A 26,176-nucleotide genomic window follows, 5' to 3' on the forward strand; every position below is an offset into this window, starting at 1 on the left:
AGTGCTCCTAAAATATCAAATATTTTCAGAGTTGTTGGGTACACACATTGTGCATTACAATAACTGAGTGCACATGTTGCATTACCTCAGAGGTCTTCAAACTTGGCAGCTTTAAGACTTGTGGACTTAGCTGGCTGGAGAATTCTGGGAGTTGAAGTCCACAAGTCTTAAAGCTGCCATGTTTGAAGACCTCTGCACTACCTCATAAATCCTACAATACCGTTTCCCCGAAAATAAGATATCCCTGATAATAAGTCCAATCAGGCTTTGGAACGCATGCGCTAAAATAAGCCTCCCCCCAAAAATAAGCCCTCCCTGAAAACATTTAAACACAGAGCTGGAAATCAAGTAAGATGGCAAGAGGAGCCCCATTTTGCTCCATGCGCCCCAAAATAATAAGACCTCCCTGAAAATAAGGCCAAGCACTTATTTCGGGGTTCAAAAACATATAAGACAGGATCTTATTTTTGGGAAAACACGGTAGCTGTGTTCATACCATGGTCTAAGCCAAAACCAAACAGACCATATCTAATACAAGAACCTTGTCACCATTTTCAAGTTTCTTCTTTGCAGTCAACATGTGCTTCTTTAACTTCTTTAAATAAGATTTTCCAACGATAATGAAATATTCTATTCTGCTGTCATGCTGGCCATGTACATTTTCAGAGTGTCCAGTCTTGGGACTCGTGCCAAATAAAAAGACCACTGATAACACAAAACATCTATAAGAATGTCTTGGATGTATCTCGCACTGAAGGACAGAAGCAAATACGCTGGTGGCTTTTCCCTCGTCACGTCTCAGATAGGCCTAAAGAGGAGTGATCCATACATCCAAGGGAGAGGATCTCTCTTTACCTACTGCTGTACTAATTTCCCCAGCTAACCCTTCCACCAGGAGGAAAGATTTCCTTGGGTTTGCTAGGGTGGTAGAAGGTGTGCTGAAGCCCAGCCAGCCCATGAGCAGAAACACAGATCTAACTAATACATCCTGGGTAGAAGGAAGTGGAGCATCATGCATGGATTGGAAGTTCACTTTGGTTTAATCCTGTGCAGAGGGTTTATTCGACGTTGGCGTCAATCGAAAATAGTAGTGGCTTAATGCTGTGAAATCCCTGTAACAGATTGTCCAGAGGAGATAAATCTCTGTACTGCTAAAGAGATGTTAAATGGAGCTGAGCCACAGGGAAAGAGAAGGTGGGGAAAGCAGAGAGCTCGCGAATAAAGAGGGGAGAAGAAATGGATGTCTGAGAGTCCAGAAGGGAGGACATTTCTGCAATGGCATTTCTCCCCCCATTTCTCCTTGGGGCCTGGGCTAATAATCCAAAAGTAGTTTTGTACTGAACCAGATGTCCTCTTTGTTTTGCTGCTTCCCTCTGGCTGGCCACCCAGCTTACAGCTACCACCTTATCTCCATTGACCATGTAAAAGACTAAGAACTGGGGATCAGGATCAGATAATAAACATAATTGGCACTCACCATGGAGACAATTTGCACTTAAATTGGAGAGACATAAACAAAATAGGCATCCAGGGCAGAGCAGGGATATTAAAAAAAAATTCTCCCTGATGTAACTGATGGGACAGAAATAAGTGCAATTCATGCAACAATAAGCCACAGTGTGTGTGTGTGTGTGTGTGTGTGTGTGCGTGTGTTCAAAGCTTAATATATATGAATCCAGCCAATTACATTTTCTTTCAATGCACTACAGATACCACACTCTCCACTGCTGACATCACACCCTCCTTAGGCAGAACAATGTGAATATGGCATATAGATATAGAAAATGTAGAAAAGTAAGAGACAAACGGAAGACCCAGGTGGGGACACTTACGTTGTTTTCTCTTCCAGGGCGAGGAATGTCTGGATGACTAGAGGCAGTTCAGACTTCACAATGTATAAATAGCTTGACATCGCTGAAGAAAGAGACAGAGGACAGAGGACACTTAAGATCCAGAGGGAAAGTTATTTAGGAATGCATTTTTGCCTGCATGATTCCTTCTTCTACAATGCTTTCTAGGAAATCTAGATAAAAAAGGCTTTTACAATATTTAGAAAGGATGATGTGAATATGACCGGTTTCTTCCTACCTCCAATGTTTTGTAGTGTTATAGCAATGGCAGCTGCCAATTTCCCTGGTGTCCCAAAGGCTCTGTAACCCAGTTGCTCATAGGCTCGGATTCCTGCATGAGATCAAAAAATTAACAAAAGAAAAATGACATATGAACGAACCCACACCATTTCAGTGACATAATGAACCATGTTTTGGACTGGGCCCTTTGCTCATAACAGAAGTAATTGGAATAAAAACAACAGCCATTCTTGCATACACGGCAAGCACCGCAAATTACATTTCTAAAATAAAACACACAAAATTGACAGAGATTTATTTTAATCTCTGTCTTGATCGGTTTTTATTATGGTGAAGATTTCTTCTCCACTGCTTAAGTAGAGAAACAATCAAGGCATTTAGCAAAAGTACTAGTAGTTCAGCTGAAGACTAAATGTAACCTTTGTGATAAGATTAAGTGAAACCACCAACAGTCAGATTTAAGGAAGTTGAACCAGCTCTACCATTAGGGCAATTATACCCTAACAACCTCCTTTTGTTTATTTTAATTATTTTAATTTATTAATTTTTTATGTCACCCATCTCCCCTACAGTGTGTCTCTGGGCGGTTTGTTCCCTAGCTTTGGAAATAGACGTACAGTACCAGATAACAGCATGTAGAGATACAGCTGACTGAAGATAGAAAAGACACTCAGATCTGAGTTTGCTGAGAGGGCATCAATGCAATTGCCCCACAGTCTACTCATTTATTTAGCAGTTATTCCAGAATTCAAGACAGAGTAAATGTAGTCTCAGTTGATCTTCTAGCTGAGTACATTAATTTAGTCATAGCCAGATGCTGTATCATATAGCATAGGACTGGCTGAACTGAACCTCCTGTGTGTTTCGCATCAGGTTTATCACACTTACCAACAATCCCTGAGGATTTAAGGAGCAAGTGTATAGAATAGCTGGACAAGAGAGCTACAGTAGTCAAGAGGAATCTAGGGGAAAAAAGAAGATATTTATATGATTAAAGAACTGGGATAATATTGGACAAAAAAAATTCAAGAGGGAATCTCAATTTCTTTTACAGCATAGTGGACAAGTCCAGAAGGAGAGGGTGTGGTCTTCTAACAGTTTTCTGAAGCCACAACTGGAGCATATCTCAATTACTTTGTCTTTTTTGTGAAATACTTCCCAAATTTTATCTGATTCCAAAAGCAGTCCTCTAATTTCTGAAAGGTATATTTGGAGCTTTTAAATTAGACATCACAGAAGGGAAGCACTCTCTCAGCGACCATCTATGAAGTACCCAAGTGGCTTTCTTCAAATTCAAACTCCTGGATTTGTAACTATGCTGGACTACAACTCCACAATCCACAACTACCCTAACCAATTCCAATGTCATTAGAATTCCATACATTTGGATTACGTGAGGCTGGATAAGGTTCAAGAGAAAAACCAAAAGGAAACAAAATATACAGTACTTATTTCCATGATCAGCAAATGGTGCAATTCTTTAAACAGAAACCCAAAGATTGAGAAACAAATGCATACTTATTGCCCAGAAATATTATTTAGTATAGCTTTACCATCTGATTACTTTATTTACTCCATCCTACTTGATAAACTCACAGACTGAGGATGATGAAAGGCAGGGCATGGAGAGGAAGCTCCAGTTTCCGTAGAGCATTAACTTGATATGAGAACTATTAAGTACTGGGTCCCCTGAAGATGTGCACACAAAGCAACAGCGGTGGCATATTTTGAACTGTCCTAATACGAGTGTGTTATGTAACCCTTTAATTTGTAAAAGGTGAATTAATTCTACCCAGAGGATAATATATTGGGATGGAAGCCAGGAGAATACAGGGCAAAACCCACACCCACATATGCATACACAAACAGCTGGGAAGTAATTCTCTCCCAGCATTAGTTACCCTACATCTGGATAGAGGTTTTGTTCATTCAAGACTGAACTATTGTTTCAATCATTGAATCCATCACTTCAAGAGGTACCTCTGTACTAATTATTTATTATTTACCTCCACGAATAAGTGACATGCAAATAATTCTACTCTAGTTAAGTACATGTTGCCATTATCAAAAAGAGAAAAAATTAAAAAGAACTCCAGAAGATAATGCCCCTATGCTATATTCAGATTCTATAGTGTAATTACAGGATTGGAATATAAAATGACCATATTGAAAGAAGCAAGGCTGTTTTGAAAACTCTGTGATGAGCTTTGAAATTGTTTACTGTGTATTAAATTTTCCAATAACCTGTTTCACTTCCTTCCTCTCGACCTAGCATATTGCTATCACCATACATAAAGATGAAAGGGATGAAATTGTTGCCCAAAGAGGCAGACAAAGAAAAAATGCATTTATGACAATATATATTGCTAAATAGTCACTAAGTCAGATCTGAAACACCAGGATTTTCATTCAGATTTGGAAGTAATTAGAAACACAGTAAAAGAAAAAGAAATGTTGCTACCATGGCTACTTGAACTTCTTGATATGCCCTTAACTTTGTATTAGTCATCCCCATCCTGACATGAAGTAGGCTAGAAATGATGGGTACGATTACTCAACATACCTACAATGAATTCTTCCAATTATAGTGCAACTTTAACAAGAGTCTTATTCTAAAGCAGGAATGTCCACAAGTGGAGGTCAGAAAAATCAAGGTGGCAGCCACATCCGTGAAATCAAAGACCCACCCTTATTTTATGGGCTTTTCATTGTCGTAGGAACCATCTGGACATTTTTGATGCCTCCTGCCAGTAACTCCTTATGTAAAACATACTTGCTAGAAGCACTTCAAACTAAACTACCTGACTAGGTGTGGAGTGAGCTCCATCTGCCCCTCTTTCAAAGTTTGTTTTTCCAACCCAACTTTGTAAAGAGGTGGGGCCAGCACAGCCCCACAGTCTATTAATACCTGTCCCTTCCCAGTTTCCCAAGGGCTTCTTCTGAATCTTGGCCATGATGAGTCACAGCTGGTTTTATTTTTGTCCTACTCTCTGAATCAATCTTCACTATGGATTTAATCTAATTTATTTGCATTTCTAAAAACCTTGACATAAAGAGCTCCAGAGAATTTCCACAATCTGCATGTGTCATTTCACCTGCTGAGCCACAAATCCAGACTAGACAGGAATGACACATAATTGCCAGCTCTTAACTAAAATGGTTCCTGGAGTTTCCTATCCTTGGGCCTTTAGTGTTATTGGAGTATAATGTCTATTATCCCAGCCATCACTGCTGATGGCCGGAGTGATGAGAACTGTAGTACAAGATCCCAAGTTTGAATTGCCACAAGGCAAAAAATTGTAATTTCAGCCCCCACTGAATTGACAGAGCCTTCCTTCCAGACACTGGCATGTTATAAAGGCAGAGAAAAGTGTTTCTGGATCAGTTTTTATTTAACTGAATCTCTGGGGCTATTCTTTCTCAACCAGTCCATGTATAATAGTTGAGAAGCAGATGGACCTACTAAGTCTCAATGGCTTGGAAGAAGGGTAAGCAACCTTTGGTATAAAAAGTCACATTCCCCTATGAAATATAACTCAGCCCAAACACAGAAATATTAAATTCTTGAATTTCTCCATGAGTTGCCTATATAGAAAGGGTAGAAGTGGGACAACTGCAGGCTGAGCAATCTGCATGACAGGATTCACAATATGGTCCTCTTGTGGGCCACCAAGTGAGAACACAGGAGGTTTCCAGACAAATACACCCCAGGGATGTTCTGAAGAAAGGATAGTCAACTCTATGGGATGCTCACAGTCCAAAATTATGATCAGCTACTAACAATAGGAGTAGCAGGAAGGACAGGGAATGAATATGTCTGTTCTCCAGGAGAAGGCCTAGAAAAACTAGGGGGCTTGATCATTTTTGCTTTGAAAGTGACATGAAATTTTCCTGGTGAAAGAAATGTGGCTTGGCAGATTGAGGACAGGCATGCCAGCACTATCCCTAGCTGAACTTTGTGGCTGAACGCAACCAAAGAACAAAAGCAAGCTCTCTGCAGGGTAGCCGCATGATGCTGAATTGCTTCCCAGAACTTGGGAGGGCTTGTGAGCCCATGTTTTGCTCTTCCCAACAAGAATCTCAAACCAAATGAGAAATCAGCCCCAGGGAGCCTCGGAAGCAGAGAACGGATTACTTCACTGAAAGCATTTCATTCCTCCCAACATATAGTCATTCCCATCCCTGTAAAGATGCAAATGATACAGATGTCTACAGGTACAGGGTGCAGACAAATGGAAGTAGAGCCTTAGTAGTACAGTGGTCTAAGGCACCCTGTTATTAACACAGCTGCCGGCAATTACTGCAGGTTTGAATCTTACCAGGCTCAAGGTTGACTCAGCCTTCCATCCTTTCTAAGGTAGGTTAAATGAGGACCCAGTTTGTGGGGGCAATAAGCTGACTTTGTATAAATATACAAAAGTATGAAGGCTATTGCTTAACGCATTGTAAGCCGCCCTGAGTCTCCGGAGAAGGGCGGCATATAAATCAAATTAAATTAAGTATAGGAAGTCTTAGGGAAAAAAGCATGCATGGAGCATGAATGAATCCGGGGCTCGTTGAGTTGAGTTGAACTGAGTAGTGGATGATTCAGAGAGTAGATGCACCAGCTCTGCACACAGACCCTGACCCCCATGTTGGTTACAGACCTTTTGGCCTGCACTTTGGTTTGCATGGTCAACAAGGATGGTTACAACCCAGGTTAAAATAATTGTAGAGAAAGGAATTGATACAAGCCAGAAGAAATCTGTTAAGGCTGATGACTTAACACTGCCAAAAAACAGAAGGATGAGTGTTACATTTACATAGCAAGAGGAGCTGGCGCTGTCTTCCATCCCATTAACTGTTCAGGGTAAAATAGCAACTCTGTCTCTACTTCATGCAGATGCTAGAGGGAAATGACTAGTAGAGGCAAAGCAAAGTAGGTGGCTGTGTTGCTGTTGGCTACCTTGCAGTTCGGGAAGGATCCTTCCCTGTCTGCAGGAATTCTACGAAGTAACAGAAGTAGAGCACATCTAAAAAGTGTATCAAGATGAGAGTCATCCCTCAAAGATCTTTTGCAATGACCACCCTCCCCCACTATTCTTTTCTGCCTCCAATTCATAGGCACCTTTTTTTCCTCCCCATTTATGCCATTCTAATAAGTCTTTGATTTCACTCAAGATCATGCTAAGTGTTACATAGAAGGCAGAGAGCTCCTGGAGGCTTTGTTCTCCAACAAGAGGCTTGCTGACTTTGTCCCTCCCTTCATTGCAAAGGAGCATCCTTTGTGTTCTCTAGCATCAACTCCCGCTCCAAACCATCAATAGACTACAGTTCTGTTTGTCCCCAGACTAACCTGCTCCAGCCCACCTTAATTTCCCACATTGTGGGAACCTAACAAACCTCCTTTGTCTTTTCCTTCCCAAGCCTTCTGTGCACTCAGCCCAGCTGATTTTCTGACTATGGGAGTTCCATTTGCCAATAACCTTAGTTTAGGGTCAAATTCTGCCAACCTTTCCATTCATTAATGTATAAATAAATGATCCAACATCATGCCTGTCCTTAAGCTAAACAGTTTCTTATAAAGGCAAGAAACATAAAATGATGTATTTATATTTGGCCGGCATGCATGTCTATGGAGATTCTCAGTCATCCAGGTCATGGTTGTCCCAAAGATGCTTTCTCAAGAGGCAACTGGACTTTCTGGTTTTACTTTGAAGATGTTTCACTTTTCATCCAATAAGCTTCTTGGAGTTCTGAGCTGAAGAAGCTTCTTGGATGAGAAGCGAAACATCTTCAAAGAAAAACCAAGGAAGTCCAGTTGCCTCTTGAAAAAGCACCTTTTTATACAAGCTGGCCATTGTATATGGCCAGCTTGTATATTCACAATTGGATCATAAGTTCTCTTAGCTGTGGTCTGCAATTGCAATTGTGTGTATCCCACTCTGTCTGTGTTGGTTTAGTAGCTATGTTTCTGAGACTATGACAAGAACAGGACAATAATCGGAATCCCATTTCATTAGAGCAGGGGTGTCAAACTCACAGCCTGCAAGCTAGATGCATCACATGCTGGCCATGCCCACCCCGGTTTAGCAAAGGGGGGGGGAGTCGCGATATGTCATGTGACAACAACGACATGACAACACGAGTTTGGCACCCCTGCATTACAGTAAGGTATTGGTCTAACAGACTTTTATTTAACAGACTTTGGATAAAATGGGGGAAAATCCATTCTGGCATTTCCCAATGTAATGGACAAATCCATTATATCCCAAGTAATCATGACAAGGCTATCTGATAGTCCTCCCTGGCAAGGATAAGCTACCAGAACAATAACATGAGGATCTGTTTTATCAGGCAGTATAAATTCCCTGGAAAATAAGTATTGTATATCGATCAAACCAACAGAGAACTGCACAAGCTAACCATAGGTACCAGAACAGTACAGATTCTCCAGGGATTTAGGATCAGAGTGTCCAGAATTCCCACAATTAGCATAACCTTTCACCATATTGGGAATCCCCAAATTTGTGGAGAGTATCTGGCTGAGAAAGGAGAGGGTGGATTCCTCTCTAGCTCTTCTGATGATGAGCACAGCACTTACAGAAAGAGGAGGATGCCAGTGTTGGCCATAGCATATGCCAGCCCAAGGATCCCACTGCCCATGATGGCATTGCTGAGATTGAAAACAGACATCCCAAAAGAAGTCTTCCCTTCAAACTGAAACAAAAACAAGAGTGTGCATCTGAGAGAGAGTTGTATGCCAGCATAACACTTCTCTGCCCTGGGTCTATGCATTGTCCTCACCCCCCGTCAAAAAGGAGTAGGCCATGGTCTATGCTAGCCATCTTTCATCTTTTGCTGCCCGTGTTTCTTATCATGAGTTTTAGAAAGAGGGCACCCCTATGCAACATCTGCTTTGAAATCCTGTTCCCTCTGGACTATAAAGTCCAAGTGAGTTTCTTATACCCCCTAAAATTGTACTGCAATTCTTTTTTCTACCAGTTCCTGAGAAAGGTGAACTATGTTTTACCTATTCCCTCTCTCATCCCACGGCTTGAGAGCAATCTTTCTCATATTAGAGTTATCATAGATACATGTCCTTCCATTCTGATTCGCTTGCCTCTGACTTGACATCTTCTGGGTAGGCAGAGCAAGGAGGAAAGACCATGAAAGTCTGGTTTGGGTTCAGAGGCTATTTGTTGTAGACTAGAAGGACACAACCAAAGATTGCATCCTTTTTGGGGGGGGGGATGGATTTGTATGGCTGTTGTCCAGACCACCTGCAAAATATGCACTGGTCTTCCATCTTTTCTGTTAATAGTTTCCCTGGAGATGTATGACTTAGTTATCAATGAATATATTAAAATTGCAACCATCAACCCAGAACAATATACCAAAACTTACATCTGTGAAATGGGTCTGTTTCTTTTCAGCACCGTGTGGAAGAAACTCCTCCATCTCTGTTACATTCGCCTGGTTCTCAACAAATCTGCCACAAGATAATAGGGGGTGGGGGAAAACTTTCATTTAAGCAGTCATCTCTTAGAAATTCCCCCTTTCCCAACTCTGGCTCAAAGTATTAGTATCAGTGGTAATGGTGCTGCAGAATTATCTCTTCTTTCCCCTTAGGTTCTGCTTCTTAGACATACTGAAAAAAAATAATCTTATTCAGGAATCTTTTCATACAGAGTCCTAACACCATTTCTATTCTAACTTTTGCTATGTATTCCCAAAGTTCCTTCTTATTTTCCAGAGGGCAATATCATTTATGAAAATAGCTTCAAATATAATGAAAGAATAGAATGAATAAGCCTTAAAAACCTGTGTTTCCAAATGCATTTTTGTTTTTCAAAAAATATAGCTAGATCTAGAATTCCATGCTGACTTTTACAATACTATATTTACCAAGAACATATTGGATATAATAAACTCAGCTTTTTGTGCTTACAGGTATACTTCCTATTCATTTTCTTAATTTTTTTTAAAAAAGTTTATCACTTCCTTCACCATATAAAATAGTGCCAGCAGAATATTGTGTTTGTCCTTAATAAATGCTCCAAAAACTAGCAGTTAACTCTAAACATAGACTTTAGCCTATGTTTCTTGAAAGTTCTAGACAGCAGCAATACAAGTATGATCTGGTGGGGGAGAATCACATTTTCACAAAAACAATGTAATCCATATCATGTGTTGGATACTGCAGCATTCCTGTCAGTTGTGTATCTGATTGCAAATTTGAAAGTACCATAGAATCAATAAGAAACAAATTTGCATTTATTAGCTGGCTAAATAGAAAGTCCCAAAGCTTCCATTATATCCATCTATTGATTAGGTAAATCAGGATTTATTGCTGTTATGAATGTTCCTTTGCCAGTCAGCAGAACTCAGACATTCCCCATAATGTTCCCCTCATGCAGAGTGCACACTGAGATGCATAGCCAATGAGGAGTCAAGTCCTTTTGTCACATAGACATAGAGAGGTACCTGATCTGTTTGGCAGAGGGGGTAAAGGAGGACAAGTAAAACAAAACAGAACTGTTTTGTGGAATGGCTGTCTCTCATAATGTAGGTAAAAGGTTTAGCTAAGAGTATTGAGTTAAATTGAATCTTTATTTAGCACACTGTACAAATATTTCACATTTTATAATATACACACTACATTGTGTGTACTTCAGTACTTTAAACATATCCTCAGACTGAACAAGAGGAAGAGCTTCTCTTCAGAATCTTGTCTGATAGGTAATAATCAGTGTAAAGTTTTATTTACTTGTTAGATTTGTTTGCTGCCCATTTCGCCTCGATTTTCCAATATCTTTTTATAAATTTAGTCAGAAATACTCATTTGTAGCAGAAAAATGACATTTTGTGGTCTACCAGCACCATTATATCTATTGTAAATTTTAATGTTTTAATCAAGCTTTTCTTCCCCATATTTTGAATAGCTGTGCAATTGCTCTCTTTCATTGCTGAATGCTGGTATTTTGGATTTTCAAAGTTAAAAAGAGAGAGCATATGTATAGTTTCTCTTTTCTTTTAATAAAATTTGATTTTATTTATCTCTGATGAGTCGGTTTGTCTTCTCAAATGGTGAAGAAAGGTTAGCAACAGAAACTTTGTGGTCGTAAATCGAGAACTATCTATACTAAGCTAGTAGTACAAAGTAGGCCACGGGGTTGAAATGTTAAAATCAGCTGGACTTCATTTTAGTTCAGTTCCCTACCTTCCATTGATCTTGCATTAAATAATGAATATATAATTCTGTACTTACTTGGGAGTTTTGTTTACTCGTATGTTTGGGGTTAAGAGCCAGATTTGGGCAATGGTTAAGGCAACAGAAACCATCAATTCTAATCCCACTTTAGGCACAAAGCCAGCTGGGTTTTATCTCAGCCGTAGAAAGCAAGCCATTCCTGAAAAACCTTGCCAAGAAAATGGCAGGGACTTGTTCAGGCCATCTTCAAGAATCAAGACTCGATTGAACGGAAGAAAAATAAATGTTCAGAGTATCTGCAGGTCACTAATTAGGTGGCAGCATTGATCAGGACAACCCAGCAATGTTCTGTAGTCATGGGAAGAAGGCAGATTAAAAGACCGGAAGTGGAATCAGCAGCACAAGAGTGAGTGGGTGCTAATGGGCAAACATTTGTGGATCAGAGAGTGAAGTGATAGTAATCCCGTCCACTACTAAAGATAATCTTATATCCAGGACAAGTGCATTAACTCAATCCTGAGTCAGTCAGATAAGCCAGGCCTTGCAAGTCATCTCACCTGTCATTTCCCATGGAAGAGGTATTTAATACCGAATGTTTTCCATTTGGCACCATGTCTATCATCTCTGTCTGGATGGGGATTTCCATAGAATTCATTTCTTCCTTTTGAAGTCAGTAGCTTCACTTCTCTGGCAAACAGTTTTCAAACAGGCAGCAGATGCTGGGCTACTGAGAGGTCCTGTATCAGCAAAGAGAGAGGGAAAAAAAAAAAAGAGAGAGAGAGAGAGATCAGTTTGGGGAAGATATACAGATAGTGCCATACAACAGCCCTCATCATTAATGATCATTAACACTTAATGATGACTATATTAAGTGTTGTACCTTATGATTCTTGATGAACGTATCTTTTCTTTTATGTACACTGAGAGCGTATGCACCAAGACAAATTCCTTGTGTGTCCAATCACACTTGGCCAATAAAAAATTCTATTCTATTCTATTCTATTCTATTCTATTCTATGCTATGCTATGCTATGCTATGCTATGCTATGCTATGCTATGCTATGCTATGCTATGCTATGCTATGCTATCATTTTGGCATGTCCTTACTCTGTTGGGACATCATCCTAGAGTTCCTTGCCAGTGTTGGACATGTCTACCTGAAAGGTATTCAATAGAATAAGACTGGTTAATACATTTTTGTATGATGGACTTGCATACAATATTTCATGTCTCTTAGCCAAAGGAATATGAACTACAATTATTCTATAATGAGAACTATATCACATACAGTCCTCTGCTGGACCTATTCTCCAATGTTTCTGCTAAATTAAGAACACCATGAAGTGAGACAAGATGAGTTTCTATCTGATAAATCCTAAACTACTCAGCAATGTTCAACTATTCCCAGATGACTTTGCTGTCACAACTCTGGTATATTGTACCAGTCAGTATCCCACTCATCTACTTGCTGGTGTATCTCTTTAAATATGAATTTTATTAGAGATTTTTAGAGAAATAAGACATGGTATTATATAAAGAAAAGTTAAGAAAAAGGGAGAAGATAAAAAGTGTGGAAAGCAATATACATAGAAAAAGAAAATCAAAAAGAGACCTTGAATCTTCTTTGTAGCAGTTATAAACACAGTCAATACCCTTCCTCCCTCTGTAAAATTACTTTACGTAGTTTCCTTCTATCCCATATTCAACCCTTTTTAATTAACACATCTAGAAATCACTATTCACTTCATTAAGAGCATTATTAGAAAGGGTGAGAAAGAAAGATACCACAAAAAAGAGTGGGTCAACCTAATTTCCAAAGCACCAGGAGGCAAGACAAGAAACAATGGATGGAAACTAATCAAGGAGAGAAGCAACCTGGCATTAAGGAGAAACTTCCTAACAGTGAGGACAATTAAACAGTGGAACAGTTTGCCTCCAGAAGTTGTAGGTTTTTAAGAAAAGCCACCTATCTGAAATGGTATAGGGTCACCTGCTTGACCAAGGGGTTGGACTAGAAGACCTCCAAGGTCCCTTCCAGCTCTATTGTGATTGATTGGTAGCATGAATAGATAATGTGATCAATGCTCTTCAACTACACTGTAGATTAAAGGAAGTCCAAATGTTTTTTTTTTTTTTTTAGTGGAACAGAAGATAAACCTTATTTATTTATTCAGCACTGTCAATCGTTAACTTACAATCCTCAATGTCATCCTTTGATATTTAACATCAAAAAGCTACTAACAATAAGCAAAATACTACTCTATATTTTTCATGAAGCCAAGTTCATGATTTAGTTCACTATTTTAGAAATTCAGCAAAGTGACAAGTTATTGTTTCCAGGCATTTCCTTTTCTATGGCATTTCAGGTCACAGGACCCACTGGTTAAAAAAAGACTGTGGCAAAGAGAAAAGGAACAGACAAGCACAGAAAATGATTATGGAACACCGGTATCACATTTAGACATTTTCTTTAGAAAATTTGAGCAGCAATTCAATTCTTCTACTGATGAGTAAATTCCAACAAATGTTATTGAAAGTATTTCTAAATAGACATTCATAGGATTGGAATCCACTGGAAAGATTACAACTGGGGAAATTTGCCCAATAATAAATAAATAAATGAAAACTTCACTGTGAAGTCACATGCATAGACAGGTAGTTCTCAACTTATGACCATAATTGAGCCCGAAATTTCTGTTGTTAAGTGAGACATTTGTTAAGCGAGTTTTGCCCCATTTTACGACTGTTCTTGCCACAGTTGTTTAGTGAATCACTGAAGTTAAGTTAGTAACCTGGCTATTAAGTGAATTGAGCTTCCCCATTGACTTTGCTTGTCAAAAGGTCGCAAAAGGGGATCGCAGGACCCTGGGACACAGCAACGGTCATAAATGTGAACCAGTTGCCAAGCATCTGAATTTTTGATCACATGACCACAGGGATGCTGCAAAGGTTGTAACTGTGAAAAACAGTCATAAGCCACATTTTTCAGTGCCATTGCAACTTTGAATGGGCACTAAATGAACTGTTGCAAGATGGGGATTACCTATATTTGAATCCCTGTAAGAAAGGAGAGCAATTAATATCTTATCTTAGATTTTGCAGGTGGAAATCTAAGGCAAGCCTTTTCCGATTACTACAGAATTCCATTTTTTATTTTATTTTTTTGAGAAAAGGGTTATAAATTCAAACAGTGCTTCACACATTTTCTGTGCCTAACTATCAGGCAGCAGCACTACCATGGCAATAAAACAAAGTGTCTAGCTGTTTGGATTACTGATTTCCTGCTCCAGAGATTCTCCTTCCCAACATAGACAATCAATGTTGATGAATAGGGACAGGTTCAACATTTTCTGGGCTTTGCTTAGCTATATACTGACGTTTTCAGTATGTGCCATTCCTCCACCTCACTCCCAAATTACACAGAGGGAGGGAGGGAGAGGGAGAAAGAGAGAGAGACTGTAAATATGTTGCTTTGCATATCTTCAGTGGATAATAGGATCCTGAATAAAGAGAGAAAGCTCCAGCTTGAAATCAGCAGTTGGAAGATGACATTAGCATCAGCCTTGGGAATGTCAAGTAACTACATCTACCTTGGACCATGGGTTAATCTAAAGTCACAGCAGGCCAAATCTAGACAGCCTTTGAGCTTACATCCACTAGTAATTAAAAGACAACCACTTCCCAGTCTCTTGCAAGCTATGCTAATGTTTAGTTACTCTCATAGTAAAGGAATGTGTCTTATTTCTTAGGTACATCCGAGTAGCTTTAATTTCCAAGCCCTTTGGTATCGCTATTGTCATTTCCCATAAACAGCCCTTTTGCTTTGCTCACCATAACCAAGTTATTCCTTAAGTCTCTTTTTAGATGCTAAACAGGATGAGTGCTTTAAATCTCTGGCTGTAAGCAGGGCTGCCTCTGTCCCTTTCAAGTGCACAGTTGCATTTGGACCAGAATTGAGAAAAGTACTTGGCATGCTGTACAGGCAGTATCCCGGCTCTGTGCATGAGCAGAAGAAAGTGAGAAGAGCAACAGCAAAGACGGCTGCAGCAGGAAGAGAAGAAGGCTGTTAGGGAAATGGGCTAAATTTAATGCAATGGGGCACAGAAGGCCCGCAACTAAATCGGGGGGGGGAAGGAAAGCAATTACGGGTAGTCCTCAGCTTACAACAGTTCATTTAGTGACCAAGTTACAACAGCAATGAAAAAAGTGACTTTTTTCACACTTATGACCGTTGTAGCATCCCCCCATGGTCATGTGATCAAAATTTAGATATCTGGCAACAGACTCACATTTATGATGCTTGCAGTGTGCCGGGGTCATGTGTTCACTTTTTGCGACCTTCTGACAAGTAAAGTCAATGGGAAAACCAGATTCACTTAAGCAACCGTGTTACTAATTTAACAACTGCAGTGATTCATTTAACAACTGTGGCAAGAAAGGTCGTGAAATGGGGCAAAATTCACTTAACAAATATTTCACTTAGCAACAAAAATTTTGGGCTCAATTGTGGTCGTAAGTCAAGGACTATCTGTACAAAAGGAATCCCGTCTTCTCTTTCCTAATAAGCAGACTATTGGGCACAAATTTGGAAGATTCCAATTATGGATGGAAAATGGCATCATCTACTTTTTTGCAGGAAAACTGTTAAGCACTGCTAGTTCAGACAAGATTCTGTATTTTATTTTGCTTACTGGAATAACCCAGCATTCTTTTTTTTTTTTTTTTTTTTTTTTTACAGTTTACCAATTCTTCATAAATTCTAAAACTTAACCTCCAGGAAAAATATCTGAACTGCTGCTAAGAGCAGAGAGTTGATAATACCAACTGTGCTGCATTGACAAGAAAAATATTGAGGGAAAAACAATTAGGTAAGGAACTTGGCAGGGAGAGTGTGGTTCTTCTCATTTATTCAGTTGCTGAACTTTTCTAGGCCAGTATTTTTTTTTAAAGGCCACAAGGCTGTAACTAGAAGGGAAATTAATAATCTCACTTCATCAGTAAGCAAAATGAGTGTCTCTTCTTAACATCCACAAACTCTGCTCCAAGAGTTCTCATATTCTCACAGGAACAAAGGTTTAGCCCACCTGGGGCTGGCCGTCAGCTTATGAAAGGACTGAAGTCTGAGAGGAGCGTCAGAGGGACTGGAGGCAAATCTCTGGCAGGCTACTTTGCCAGGTTTGGAAAACCCTCAGCCTCAGACATGCTGGCAGGCGACACAAAGCACCTTCTGTTGGGCTTCCTGGTTCTACTTAGCGGATAGTTGGAAAGTGGTTTCCAAAACAGAGCAACTTTAGAGGCAGTTGGCGCCCCAAGGAAAGAGAAGGACTACATCCCAGCTTCTCTGTGCCACCAGCTCCTTTTGACTGTCTTTCCCCTGCTAGCTCAGGAAAGTGTGTTGTGCTGTTGTTTCTAAAATAATATGTTAGTATTCCATAAACTGCAGTTGATATGATGAGAACCAATAATTTATTCTATTTCCAGTCTTCCTCTCCATATCTTATATGCATCTCAGTGCTCACCTGGGAAAACCCCTTTCTCCACAGCAATAGCAATAGCACTTAGACTTCTATACCGCTTCACAGCGCTTTACAGCCCTCTCTAAGCAGTTTACAGAGTCAGCCTATTGCCCCCAACAATCTGGGTCCTCCTTTAACCCACCTCGGAAGGATGGAAGCCTGAGTCAACCTTGAGCCTGGTGAGATTCGAACTGCCAAATTGCAGGCAGCCGGCAGTCAGCCGGCAGTCCTGCACTGTAACCACTGCGGCACTGTGGCTCACCATTGCTTTACCATTCTTACTCTTCTTTATTTATTTAAAGAACTCATATTGCTGCTTAAAACAGACACTGGTCCCTATGGGGCTCAAAGCAAACCTAACTAGCAAAATCTCAGGTGGAAAACTATACCAAAAGGTCAGAGTTGAGAAGGAATGCCTTCCAGGTCTCAATAGGTAACAAATTTGAAGAAAGGGGGTGCCCTTACCCTATCTAACCCAGTGAGACGGACAGATACCCTCAAACAAATAACCTATTGCTGTGTTGTGTAGAGCTTTGAGAGGAGTGAAAACCAGCACTTTGAACCGGCGCTCCCAGAAAGCAACTGAAAGCCAGTGGAGCTTGTGTAACAACAACAGTATAACAAGTAACAAACCACAGCATGCTCTAAATTAGTTGCAGCTTCTGGCTGGTCTTCTTCAAGGATAGCCCCGTGCAGTGTGCCTTCATTCCAATTGTTAAGTGACTAAGATGGGAATGACTACGAAAAAGGCCTCTGGTCATTCTGTAAAATATGAGAACTAAATTTTTCTTCCCATTATCAATTTTGTGGTTTTTCATGGATATATATGCCACCCGCACACCTTTTTTTTTTTGCAACTCTATCAATTTTGATCGAAGTTGAGTCACACAGGTGGACCCAGCACAAAAGGCATAGAGACATATCACAGCCACACAAATGTGAGGTGATTCTCAGCAAAAGAATTTTTACAATTTTTCTTCAAGCATAATTTATTATTATTTTTCTTATATGAAAAAAATATGAAAAACGAATGGCAGAGAACAGAAGGTTTTATGTAGAGTATCTCATAGCTTGAGGCTTTATGCTTAGTGATCATTTTTTTGTTAAAAGGGGCAAGTTTTGCCCCTACTCTCAACAATCCACCAGTTGCAGCCACTTACTTGAGAATGTTATCTGGGAGGAGTTTGATCCTGTGACTCCCGAGGATGTGGACAGGGTTCTGGGTAAGATTTGTGCCGCCACGTGTTTATTGGACTCGTGTCCCTCCTGGTTGGTACTGGCCTCCCGGGAGGTTACACGAGGCTGGCTCCAGGGAATTATAAGTGCTTCTCTGAGTGAGGGTGCCTTTCCTGCCGCCTTGAAAGAGGCGGTAGTGAGGCCCCTCCTCAAGAAGCCTTCTCTGGACCCGGCTGAATTAGCCAACTATCGTCCAGTCTCCAACCTTCGTTTTGTAGCGAAGGTTGTTGAGAGCGTGGTGGCACGACAACTTCCCCGGCACCTGGATGAAGCTATCTATCTAGACCCGTGCCAGTCGGGCTTCAGGCAGGGTACAGCACAGAAACGGCATTGGTCGTGTTGGTGGATGATCTCTGGAGGGCTCGGGACAGGGGTTGTTCCTCTGTCCTAGTCCTATTAGATCTCTCAGCGGCTTTTGATACCATCGACCATGGTATCATGCTGCAGCGGTTGAGGGGGTTAGGAATAGGGGGCACCGTTTTGCGGTGGTTCTCCTCCTTCCTCTCTGACCGCTCGCAGTTTGTGTTGGCAGGGGGGCAGAGGTCGACCTCGAGGCATCTCGCATGGGGAGTGCCGCAAGGCCCAGGGGGAGGGCCTTCTCTGTGGGAGCCCCAGCCCTGTGGAATGAACTGCCCCCGGAAATACGTAAGATCTCCGACCTCCGGGTGTTTCGCTGCGCACTGAAGACCCTGTTGTTCCGCCAGGCTGGCCTATCAACATAATAATTTTAAATTGGGGTATTTTAAAATTCTGGGGTTTTAAATTGAGCTAACTCTATTTAATCATTTTAATTTTTAATTGCTGTTTTGTCTTGTGTTTTTAAATAGGCTGTACACCGCCCTGAGTCCTTCGGGAGAAGGGTGGTATAGAAATAAAATAATTATTATTATTATTATTATTATTATTATTATTATTATTATTATTATTATTATTATTATTTGTCTTTCGGCATTTAATCCGAATTAAGAAAAATAAGCTAAGTTTTCTCTGCAGAGGTCCCATTTGTCAAGCTGAACCAAAGAGTTAATCAAAAATTGTTCCTCATCAAAATGAGAATTTCACTTTTTTGTAATGAACGTATTTGTCACTATCATAAATAAATTTCCTGAGATGGTCCACATTTTTGTGAACTCATCTTCTCTCATAGTGAATTTTCCTTATCGGTCGTTGCTTCATCTCTTCAACTGCATAAATTTACAGTCACTATGACCTGAGAGCTGCTTTTTTTTTATGTGAAGTCATACATTTTTAATTTAACAAGACACCAAGAAAAAGCCCCAGGTATAAACAAATCTATTCCTATAAATCATGTTCACAACACTTTGAAAATTCCTGTTATTAAACTTGCTATTATTTAAAAATAAAACTCAAATAGTAGGAAATATAACACATATCCAATGGCAAATCATCCTCCCCCTCCCAACGATAGATTCTTAACAGCCCAGGATGGCAGTGGCTATGGTTACGCAAGTGCTTTCAGGCCTCAAGAGAAGTGCTTTTGATTGTCATCAAAGTGTTTCAGAAAAGCTCTGTCTTTAGCAAGTCAGTAAAATATCCAGTTACACGATATCTGGCAAAATCTTCCAAAGACTGAAAGCCACTTCAAAAACCCAGAAGTACAACTGGAGACATTCAGCATGCACCCAGTTTTTACCACTTGCCCCCAAAAGCATCTTCCTTATAGTTCTCAGAACAAAGGATGTAACAAAGAGGGTATAAGAAACGTGTAGGACTCATAGCAGAGATTGTAATGTAGATTTTAGCATGTAGAAACTCTAGCACTTTCATGGATTCAACCAAAAGCCTGCATCTGGTATGTAGACAACATCGGTAGACAAAAATGGAACAACTGGAGAAGACACATGAAATAATCAACAACATCTTCATAGGAATAAAACTCACAAGGGAAGAAAAACAACAACACACTATGCTTTCTAGTTATTCTCATCACCAGAGGAAATGGTGGCAAATTGGAAACACAAATCTATCGCTAAACCATTCGCACTAACCAAGTGCTTCACTATCAAACAACAACCCAACCTCCCACAAGAGAAGCTGTGTAAGAAAGAACATTATTCAGACAAGCACAAAAGCACTGGAGCAACCCAGAAGACTAGAAAAAGGAAACAGACCACATATACCTCTTCTAGCAAAATGGACACCTACACTTCTTTATCAAAAAGTGCTTGATCATTCAACCCACTACAACACAACAAACACAAACTAAGGAATTAGAAGACACAATGAAAACTCCTTAACATATGGAAAGACTTAACCATAATTTCAACTGGGGAACTGTCAGCATTAATAAACCAAGCTAAATCCAAAAATGATAGGGAATTCCTAGAAGCACAACACTCAGACAAATCAGTCATCACCAGGCACATAAATGACATTTACACATCATTCAAAAGAGACAATATAAAAGCTAAAAGGGAAACAAAAAGACTAGAACACCCACTCACCAGCAATCAATAACTCAGATAAGCAGGGATCAACAGCAAGAGCAACACTAACAAACAAGCAGTAAAAAATACCCTAATCAAACAACTACCAACTCAGACAAAAATTCAAGCAACTTAATCAAGGAGCTGCTAAGGAGAAATCCATACCCTGCCAAACACTGGCAGGGCATCGCACTCCCTGCCAAAAGAGATGTTGTTATCTAGTCTGGTAAGGTAATGAAATGTCCAGAAGAAAATAAGATCAGAGAACACTAAGGATGTCACAGCTCAATCTTGAGCTACATAGCCTATTGGTACTTCCCTTACCCTACAAAAAGTAATGACTGTTGATCAGTTTAAGCAAATGAAGAGTAAGAAATGAAGAATTAAATTAAAAGAAGATGATGTGCAAGGATGAATAGGTTTAGAGAGGTATAGATTAGGTAATGATACCAATGTAAACCAAATCTAAGCAAATTGTGTTAATATTTCCTTTTCTTTTTCTTGTTATTTCCTGCTTTTAATTTCTTTTTCTTCCTCCTTTCTGTACTTTCTTAACATTGTTTATTGTTACTTTGTAACGGAATAGTATAATAGTATATATAATACTAATTACTAATATATAAACTAATTATAATAGTATAATTAGTTTATATCACACGCAGTGTATAGTATACTACACATATTACGTATATTATATCCAGCATCATTTACGTAAGATGTGTAGAAATTTAATAAAAATAAATAGAAAAATATGTGAATGTTTTTTAATCAAAATGACCAAAAACCAATGATTTGATCAAAATGACAGTTTGATTAATTTTATTTCAACCAAGAGAACAGCTTTAAGTCTTCTTCACTTCATTTGGGAGGTAAAAGGATAAAACTATTAGTTTGCCAAAATATTTCCAAACTGTATCTAACTTTTTTCTTTCTTATTCCCACAACAATAGATTTGATAAAAGTAACATAAATTGCAGTTTTGAAATCCAGGGTCAATGTCTAAAATAACTTAGCTGATACCATAATTGCATTCTCAGGGGTGGTGGCCACATGTGAGACCACAGAAGCTGAATGGGATTTAGGTAGATCTAAAAACTGTTCTTTATTGAAATCCAAGACTTTACTGTATTTGAATCAGAACTGCTTTAACTTAAGCCCCCTCATTTGCACAGATTTTTTTTCTTTTTTTAAAATCAAGTCTTTAGAAACCCACAGTATATGTCAAAAACAAATATAGCATCTGCTGTAAATTTACTGCTAACCTAAGATTGAATTAACTATCTCTTCTAAAACTCCAGGTCATCAAGTTCTTTGGCATTTGCTATAAGCCATGATGAGGTTGCACACTCTATGGCATCATAGTGCAAATTACATAGTTCATAACATTTGAATGATATTACTTTCTTCCTTCCAATAAATCCAAGTCTGGATGTAATGTAATATTGAACAGTTTCATCCAGACTTGCTTCTGACTCTTTGTGAGGAACTGGATATGTCTAGTATAATGAAGAGAAGAACTAGAGAGGACATGATAGTAGTCTTGTCAAGTGCAAGAAATCAGAACCAAGGTTGTTGAAATAGATACAAGTTTACTCCATGGTAGCTCCCTACAAGAATGTGAACTATTAACAGTCAAGACAAGTTGGCAATAGATAGGGTCAATGGATTTCAAGGAGGGCTGGACTTAGATCTCTTGTAGGCATGAAGGGCCACCAAACTGATGACATGTTTGACCCCACCCTCAGGCTCAACCTGGTCGTCTCCTCCAATATTTGATGGGTTGTCACATAGAAGAGTGCCTATTTTCCAAGGCACTTGATGGCAGGACAAGAAGTAACGGATGGAAAATATCAAGGAGAAATCCAACCTAGAACTGTGGAGAAATTTCCTGACAGTAAGAACAATTATCAGTGAAACGGCTTGCCTCCAGAAATTGTGGGTGCTCCAACACTGGAGATTTTAAAGAAGAAATTGGACAGCCATTTGTATGGAATGGTATAGGGCAGTAATGGCTAACCTTTTTGCCATCGCGTGCCAAAAGTGGGGGGGGCACACATGCACATGCCCACACCCATAATTCTATGCGCCCTGCCTCCCCCCGCACATGTGTGCGTGACCCTCCCCCGCTCCCCCCGCTTTTGGCACATGATGGCATGGTGGGCCCGGTAGGCCTGTTTTTTGCTCTCCCCAGGCTCCAGAGCCTCTCTATGAGCCTGGGGAGGACGAAAATGGCCTTCCACACCCGCCAGAGGCCCTCTGGAGGCCGAAAATGGCATGTTTGCCAACTTCCGGAAGTCCCACCAATATGGCTCGCATGCCCACCGATATGGCTCCGTGTGTCACGCGTGCCATAGGTTCGCTATCATGGGTATAGGGTCTCCTGCTTGAGCAGGGAGTTGAAATAGAAGACTTGTAGTGTCCCTTCCAACTCGGTTATTCTGTTAAATCCATCCAAAGAAGATTTTAATAATGCTTTAAAGAAAGAGACAACATTACAAAATGGGAACTAACAGAGAAAATAGATTGTTTCAGTCCTTCTCAGTCTAAATTCATATCCAAAGTTGGCACAGATTTGGCCTTGGTTGCCCTAGTGGATAATCTGCACTGGGTACCTGTGGGAAAGAGGAAGGAACTCCAGATAATATCCTGTTTTGCTCAGAGCCTTTGATACCAGGGGTGAAATCCAGCAGGTTCTGACAGGTTCTGGAGAACCTGTAGCGTAAATTTTAAGCAGTTCAGAGAACCGGTAGTGGAAATTTTGAACAGTTCAGAGAACCGGCAAATATCACCTCTGGCTGGCCCCAGAATGGGGTGGGAGTGGAGATTTTGCAATATCTTTCCCCCAGGAGTGGGGAGGGAATGGGGATTTTGCAGTATCCTTCCCCCAGGAGTGGGGTGAGAATGGAGATTTTGCAGTATCCTTCCCCCAGGAGTGGGGTAGGAATGGAGATTTTGCAGTATCCTTCCCCTGCCATGCCATCAAGCCACGCCCACCAAGTCACACCACGCCCACCAAGCCATGCCCACAGAACCGGTAGTAAAAGAATTTTTTTATTTCACCAATGATACCATTGACCAGTTTATCCTTCTGGAGCAGTTGAGAAGCCGAGGGTGGGAGTTGGGGTAACAACAGTTGCAGTAGTTCCATTCTGTAAAGAAGAAACACCTCATGCAGAGTTTAATTTGGATGAAAATACTCATGAATGAAATAACAGACAATGTCCAAATAAAAAGTATTTGGCAATATCAGCTAACTAAAATCCAGAAAGGGCTTCTGGGAGAAAACTGACAGCTAATCTGATGGAAAACATACATTCTGTTAGCTGGCTTCTGGTGCTACCTTCTATCAGGTGATAAAAGTGGAAATTGAAGCTTGCAGGGATCATAAAATGGAAGGTGTTAAAGTCATAAATTCACTGTGTATTTTTTAAATGGCAAGCCTCCAGGAAAATGAGGCAAAGTTGTAGAGATCTCTACTACAGAGATATTTTAGGTTTGGGGAATAATGGCTTTAACTGCTTTAGGAGTATTTAAAGCTGCCTGTCACAAGAATATTTTATGATGTGGGAGAAAAGGTGATGTTATCACAGATTGTCCGCTTATAATTGTCAAACATGAACATGAATTATTAGGTAAATGATTAGACAAGAGAAAACATAAAAACAATTGATTGAGAATCTATTTCAGCTATTCAATGATGGGTCACTACATACCACTCAATTGTGTATGGTTCAAACACACATAGGAAGTAGTTAAGCCTTGATTAAGTTCCCTGAGTCATCAGATATATTTGGCTTGCCTGCCCCTTTGTATTTCTGGGGGATGGCTTTTAGTCCAAATACAGCCACTCCTCTAGTGACTGAGTTCTAATCTAACCATCTGGTCATTAAGCAAAATGGTCATTAAATGAACAAGAGAGATGTTGAAAAGATCACCCATTGCTGCCATCTCAGTGTGATAACAGTTCTCACATACAGCTATGCCAGCATTCCCCTCACTCTGGCATGTATGATTGTCAGGCAGTTTGCTCATAAATGCACACGTTGGTTGGAAAACGAAACCTGTATTACCATTCATTACTGTTGTATTGTGAATAGTTGCTAACTGTTGCTAAACAAGAAGTATTTGTACTGCAATTGGCCCAAAATAAAGGAGTCCAGGTAGAATTTGGAAACAGCTGTGCTGCTTGCCAGTTGCTTTCCAAAACTCAATTAATATGTTTTACTCTTACGTACAGAAGTTTATATAGCTTAGGCCCAAATTAGCTGGAACACCTCTGCTTCAATTTAGTAACACTCAAAAGGTATCAATTTACTTCCATTATATTTTCTTATTTAAAAAATTGTGATTTGTTGATTCCACAGTTCCTTAGTGGATCAAAAGATTTTTCTTGAAAAGATGATAAACTTGCCATTTTAAGAAAGCAAGTAATAGCAAGTCTACCACCCAGGGAGAGATAAGTGTCTATTTGTTTTCCTGCAAGGAAATTGCTATGAGATGCCAAGCCTAATGATCTACGGATAAGCAAGTCAGAAATGAATCCACCGCCACCAGAAGGAGAGGACAGTGAGATATAAATCAGGATTTTTTTCAAATTGGCTTGGAAGATGCAAGGCCCAGATCCTTAATTCGATCAACAACACTCAAGGCTCTGATGGAACTCCACAGGAAGTTGTGACAAGGAAGTCTTATTTAGCAAAACTAAGTAGTGTTGATTTTGCCTCTTTTAAATATGGATTTGAGGAGGGGGAGAGGAGAAATCCTCCCAAAAATACTTGCAATACTGGATATAACTGCAACGTATCATTTGAAACATGGACACGTAAGATCAAGAATTTGATTTCCTACCTTTCATCTCCTTAGCAGATGCATAATGACTTCTCTGTTGGGAAGCAAAAGCAGTTCCAAGCTTCATGCAAGATTTGGACAGCAAGTCCCATCAGTTAGTACAAGAAGCCCTGTGTGTGTGGTTTTTAAAAAAAATCTGAGACTAGGAAGCTATTCTTTTAGCTTTTTTGCTCAAAAATCTTGTTACTCTATAATTAAATACCCATTTTTAACCCTATGTAACACAGAACATTTCAGTTACTTGAGTAATGAATACTGTGCCATTGCTAAGCCACATTTCCACTGCTCTTTGGTTAATTTAATGTACAAGAAAAGATTTCCGGCTCCTAGCCTGACTCGATGAAATTCCCAGAGCGAGTGGGCCTCTGCTGACAGCTGGCAGGATCTGGCAGCAACACATTTGTTCCATAGCTGGCGTACTTCCCAGAATGCAATTCAGTTGGGCACCTGATTAGCAATATTAATGTGGAAATGAAGGAGTCATGCATAGTACTAATTATTTTTTTAAACACTTATTTGAAAACTATTTTAACAAAGCAGCAGTGGGAAAACAGGGAGTGTTTTACACATAGAAAGATGGGCAGCAAATCTTTCCTAATACTGTATGATTTGGTTTCCTTCGCTTTCCTTACCTTTCTTTTGCTGTGCAGTAAGATGTTGCAGAACAGCCAATAAATCTAATGAAAAGGGGCATGTATGTAAGCCCACAAATATCCTCACTCATCTGAATTTTAAAGTCTGCACAACATATCAGCACTGATGTTTAACCTTGGAATTTCTGTGAGAAAACTGCTATGTGCCCTTACCTTGTACTTTGGAGTTTATATCTGTCCTATAAAAAGTTAT

The 26,176-nt window shown here is 39.9% G+C and overlaps 1 protein-coding gene and 1 long non-coding RNA gene across 10 annotated transcripts in view; one reads left to right on the forward strand and one right to left on the reverse strand.

Moving 5' to 3' along the window:
- LOC117679132 (uncharacterized) overlaps window positions 1-19,151 on the forward strand; it is a 75,032-nt gene extending 55,881 nt beyond the window's left edge. For 7 of the 8 annotated variants that reach the window (XR_015732625.1, XR_015732620.1, XR_015732622.1 and 4 more), the window contains one exon: window positions 1,850-4,335. This is a non-coding gene — a long non-coding RNA (uncharacterized LOC117679132). Of the gene's footprint in view, window positions 1-1,849; window positions 4,336-16,021 lie in introns of those variants that run through there. The other variant, XR_015732621.1, reaches the window with a different exon arrangement.
- SLC38A3 (solute carrier family 38 member 3) overlaps window positions 1-26,176 on the reverse strand; it is a 68,605-nt gene that overhangs the window by 18,390 nt on the left and 24,039 nt on the right. For both annotated transcript variants that reach the window (XM_034440755.3, XM_087887684.1), the window contains exons 2-7: window positions 11,841-12,020; window positions 9,477-9,561; window positions 8,674-8,789; window positions 2,979-3,052; window positions 2,089-2,181; window positions 1,833-1,914 (exon numbers count right to left, since the gene is read on the reverse strand). In XM_034440755.3, the coding sequence (XP_034296646.2) occupies window positions 1,833-1,914; window positions 2,089-2,181; window positions 2,979-3,052; window positions 8,674-8,789; window positions 9,477-9,561; window positions 11,841-11,938 (548 nt within the window). In that variant the 5' untranslated portion in view covers window positions 11,939-12,020. The remainder of the gene's footprint in view (window positions 1-1,832; window positions 1,915-2,088; window positions 2,182-2,978; window positions 3,053-8,673; window positions 8,790-9,476; window positions 9,562-11,840; window positions 12,021-26,176) is intronic.

Source organism: Pantherophis guttatus, chromosome 2 (genome assembly GCF_059756535.1).
Source record: "Pantherophis guttatus breed Tessera chromosome 2, ASM5975653v1, whole genome shotgun sequence".
Taxonomy (NCBI): domain Eukaryota; kingdom Metazoa; phylum Chordata; class Lepidosauria; order Squamata; family Colubridae; genus Pantherophis; species Pantherophis guttatus.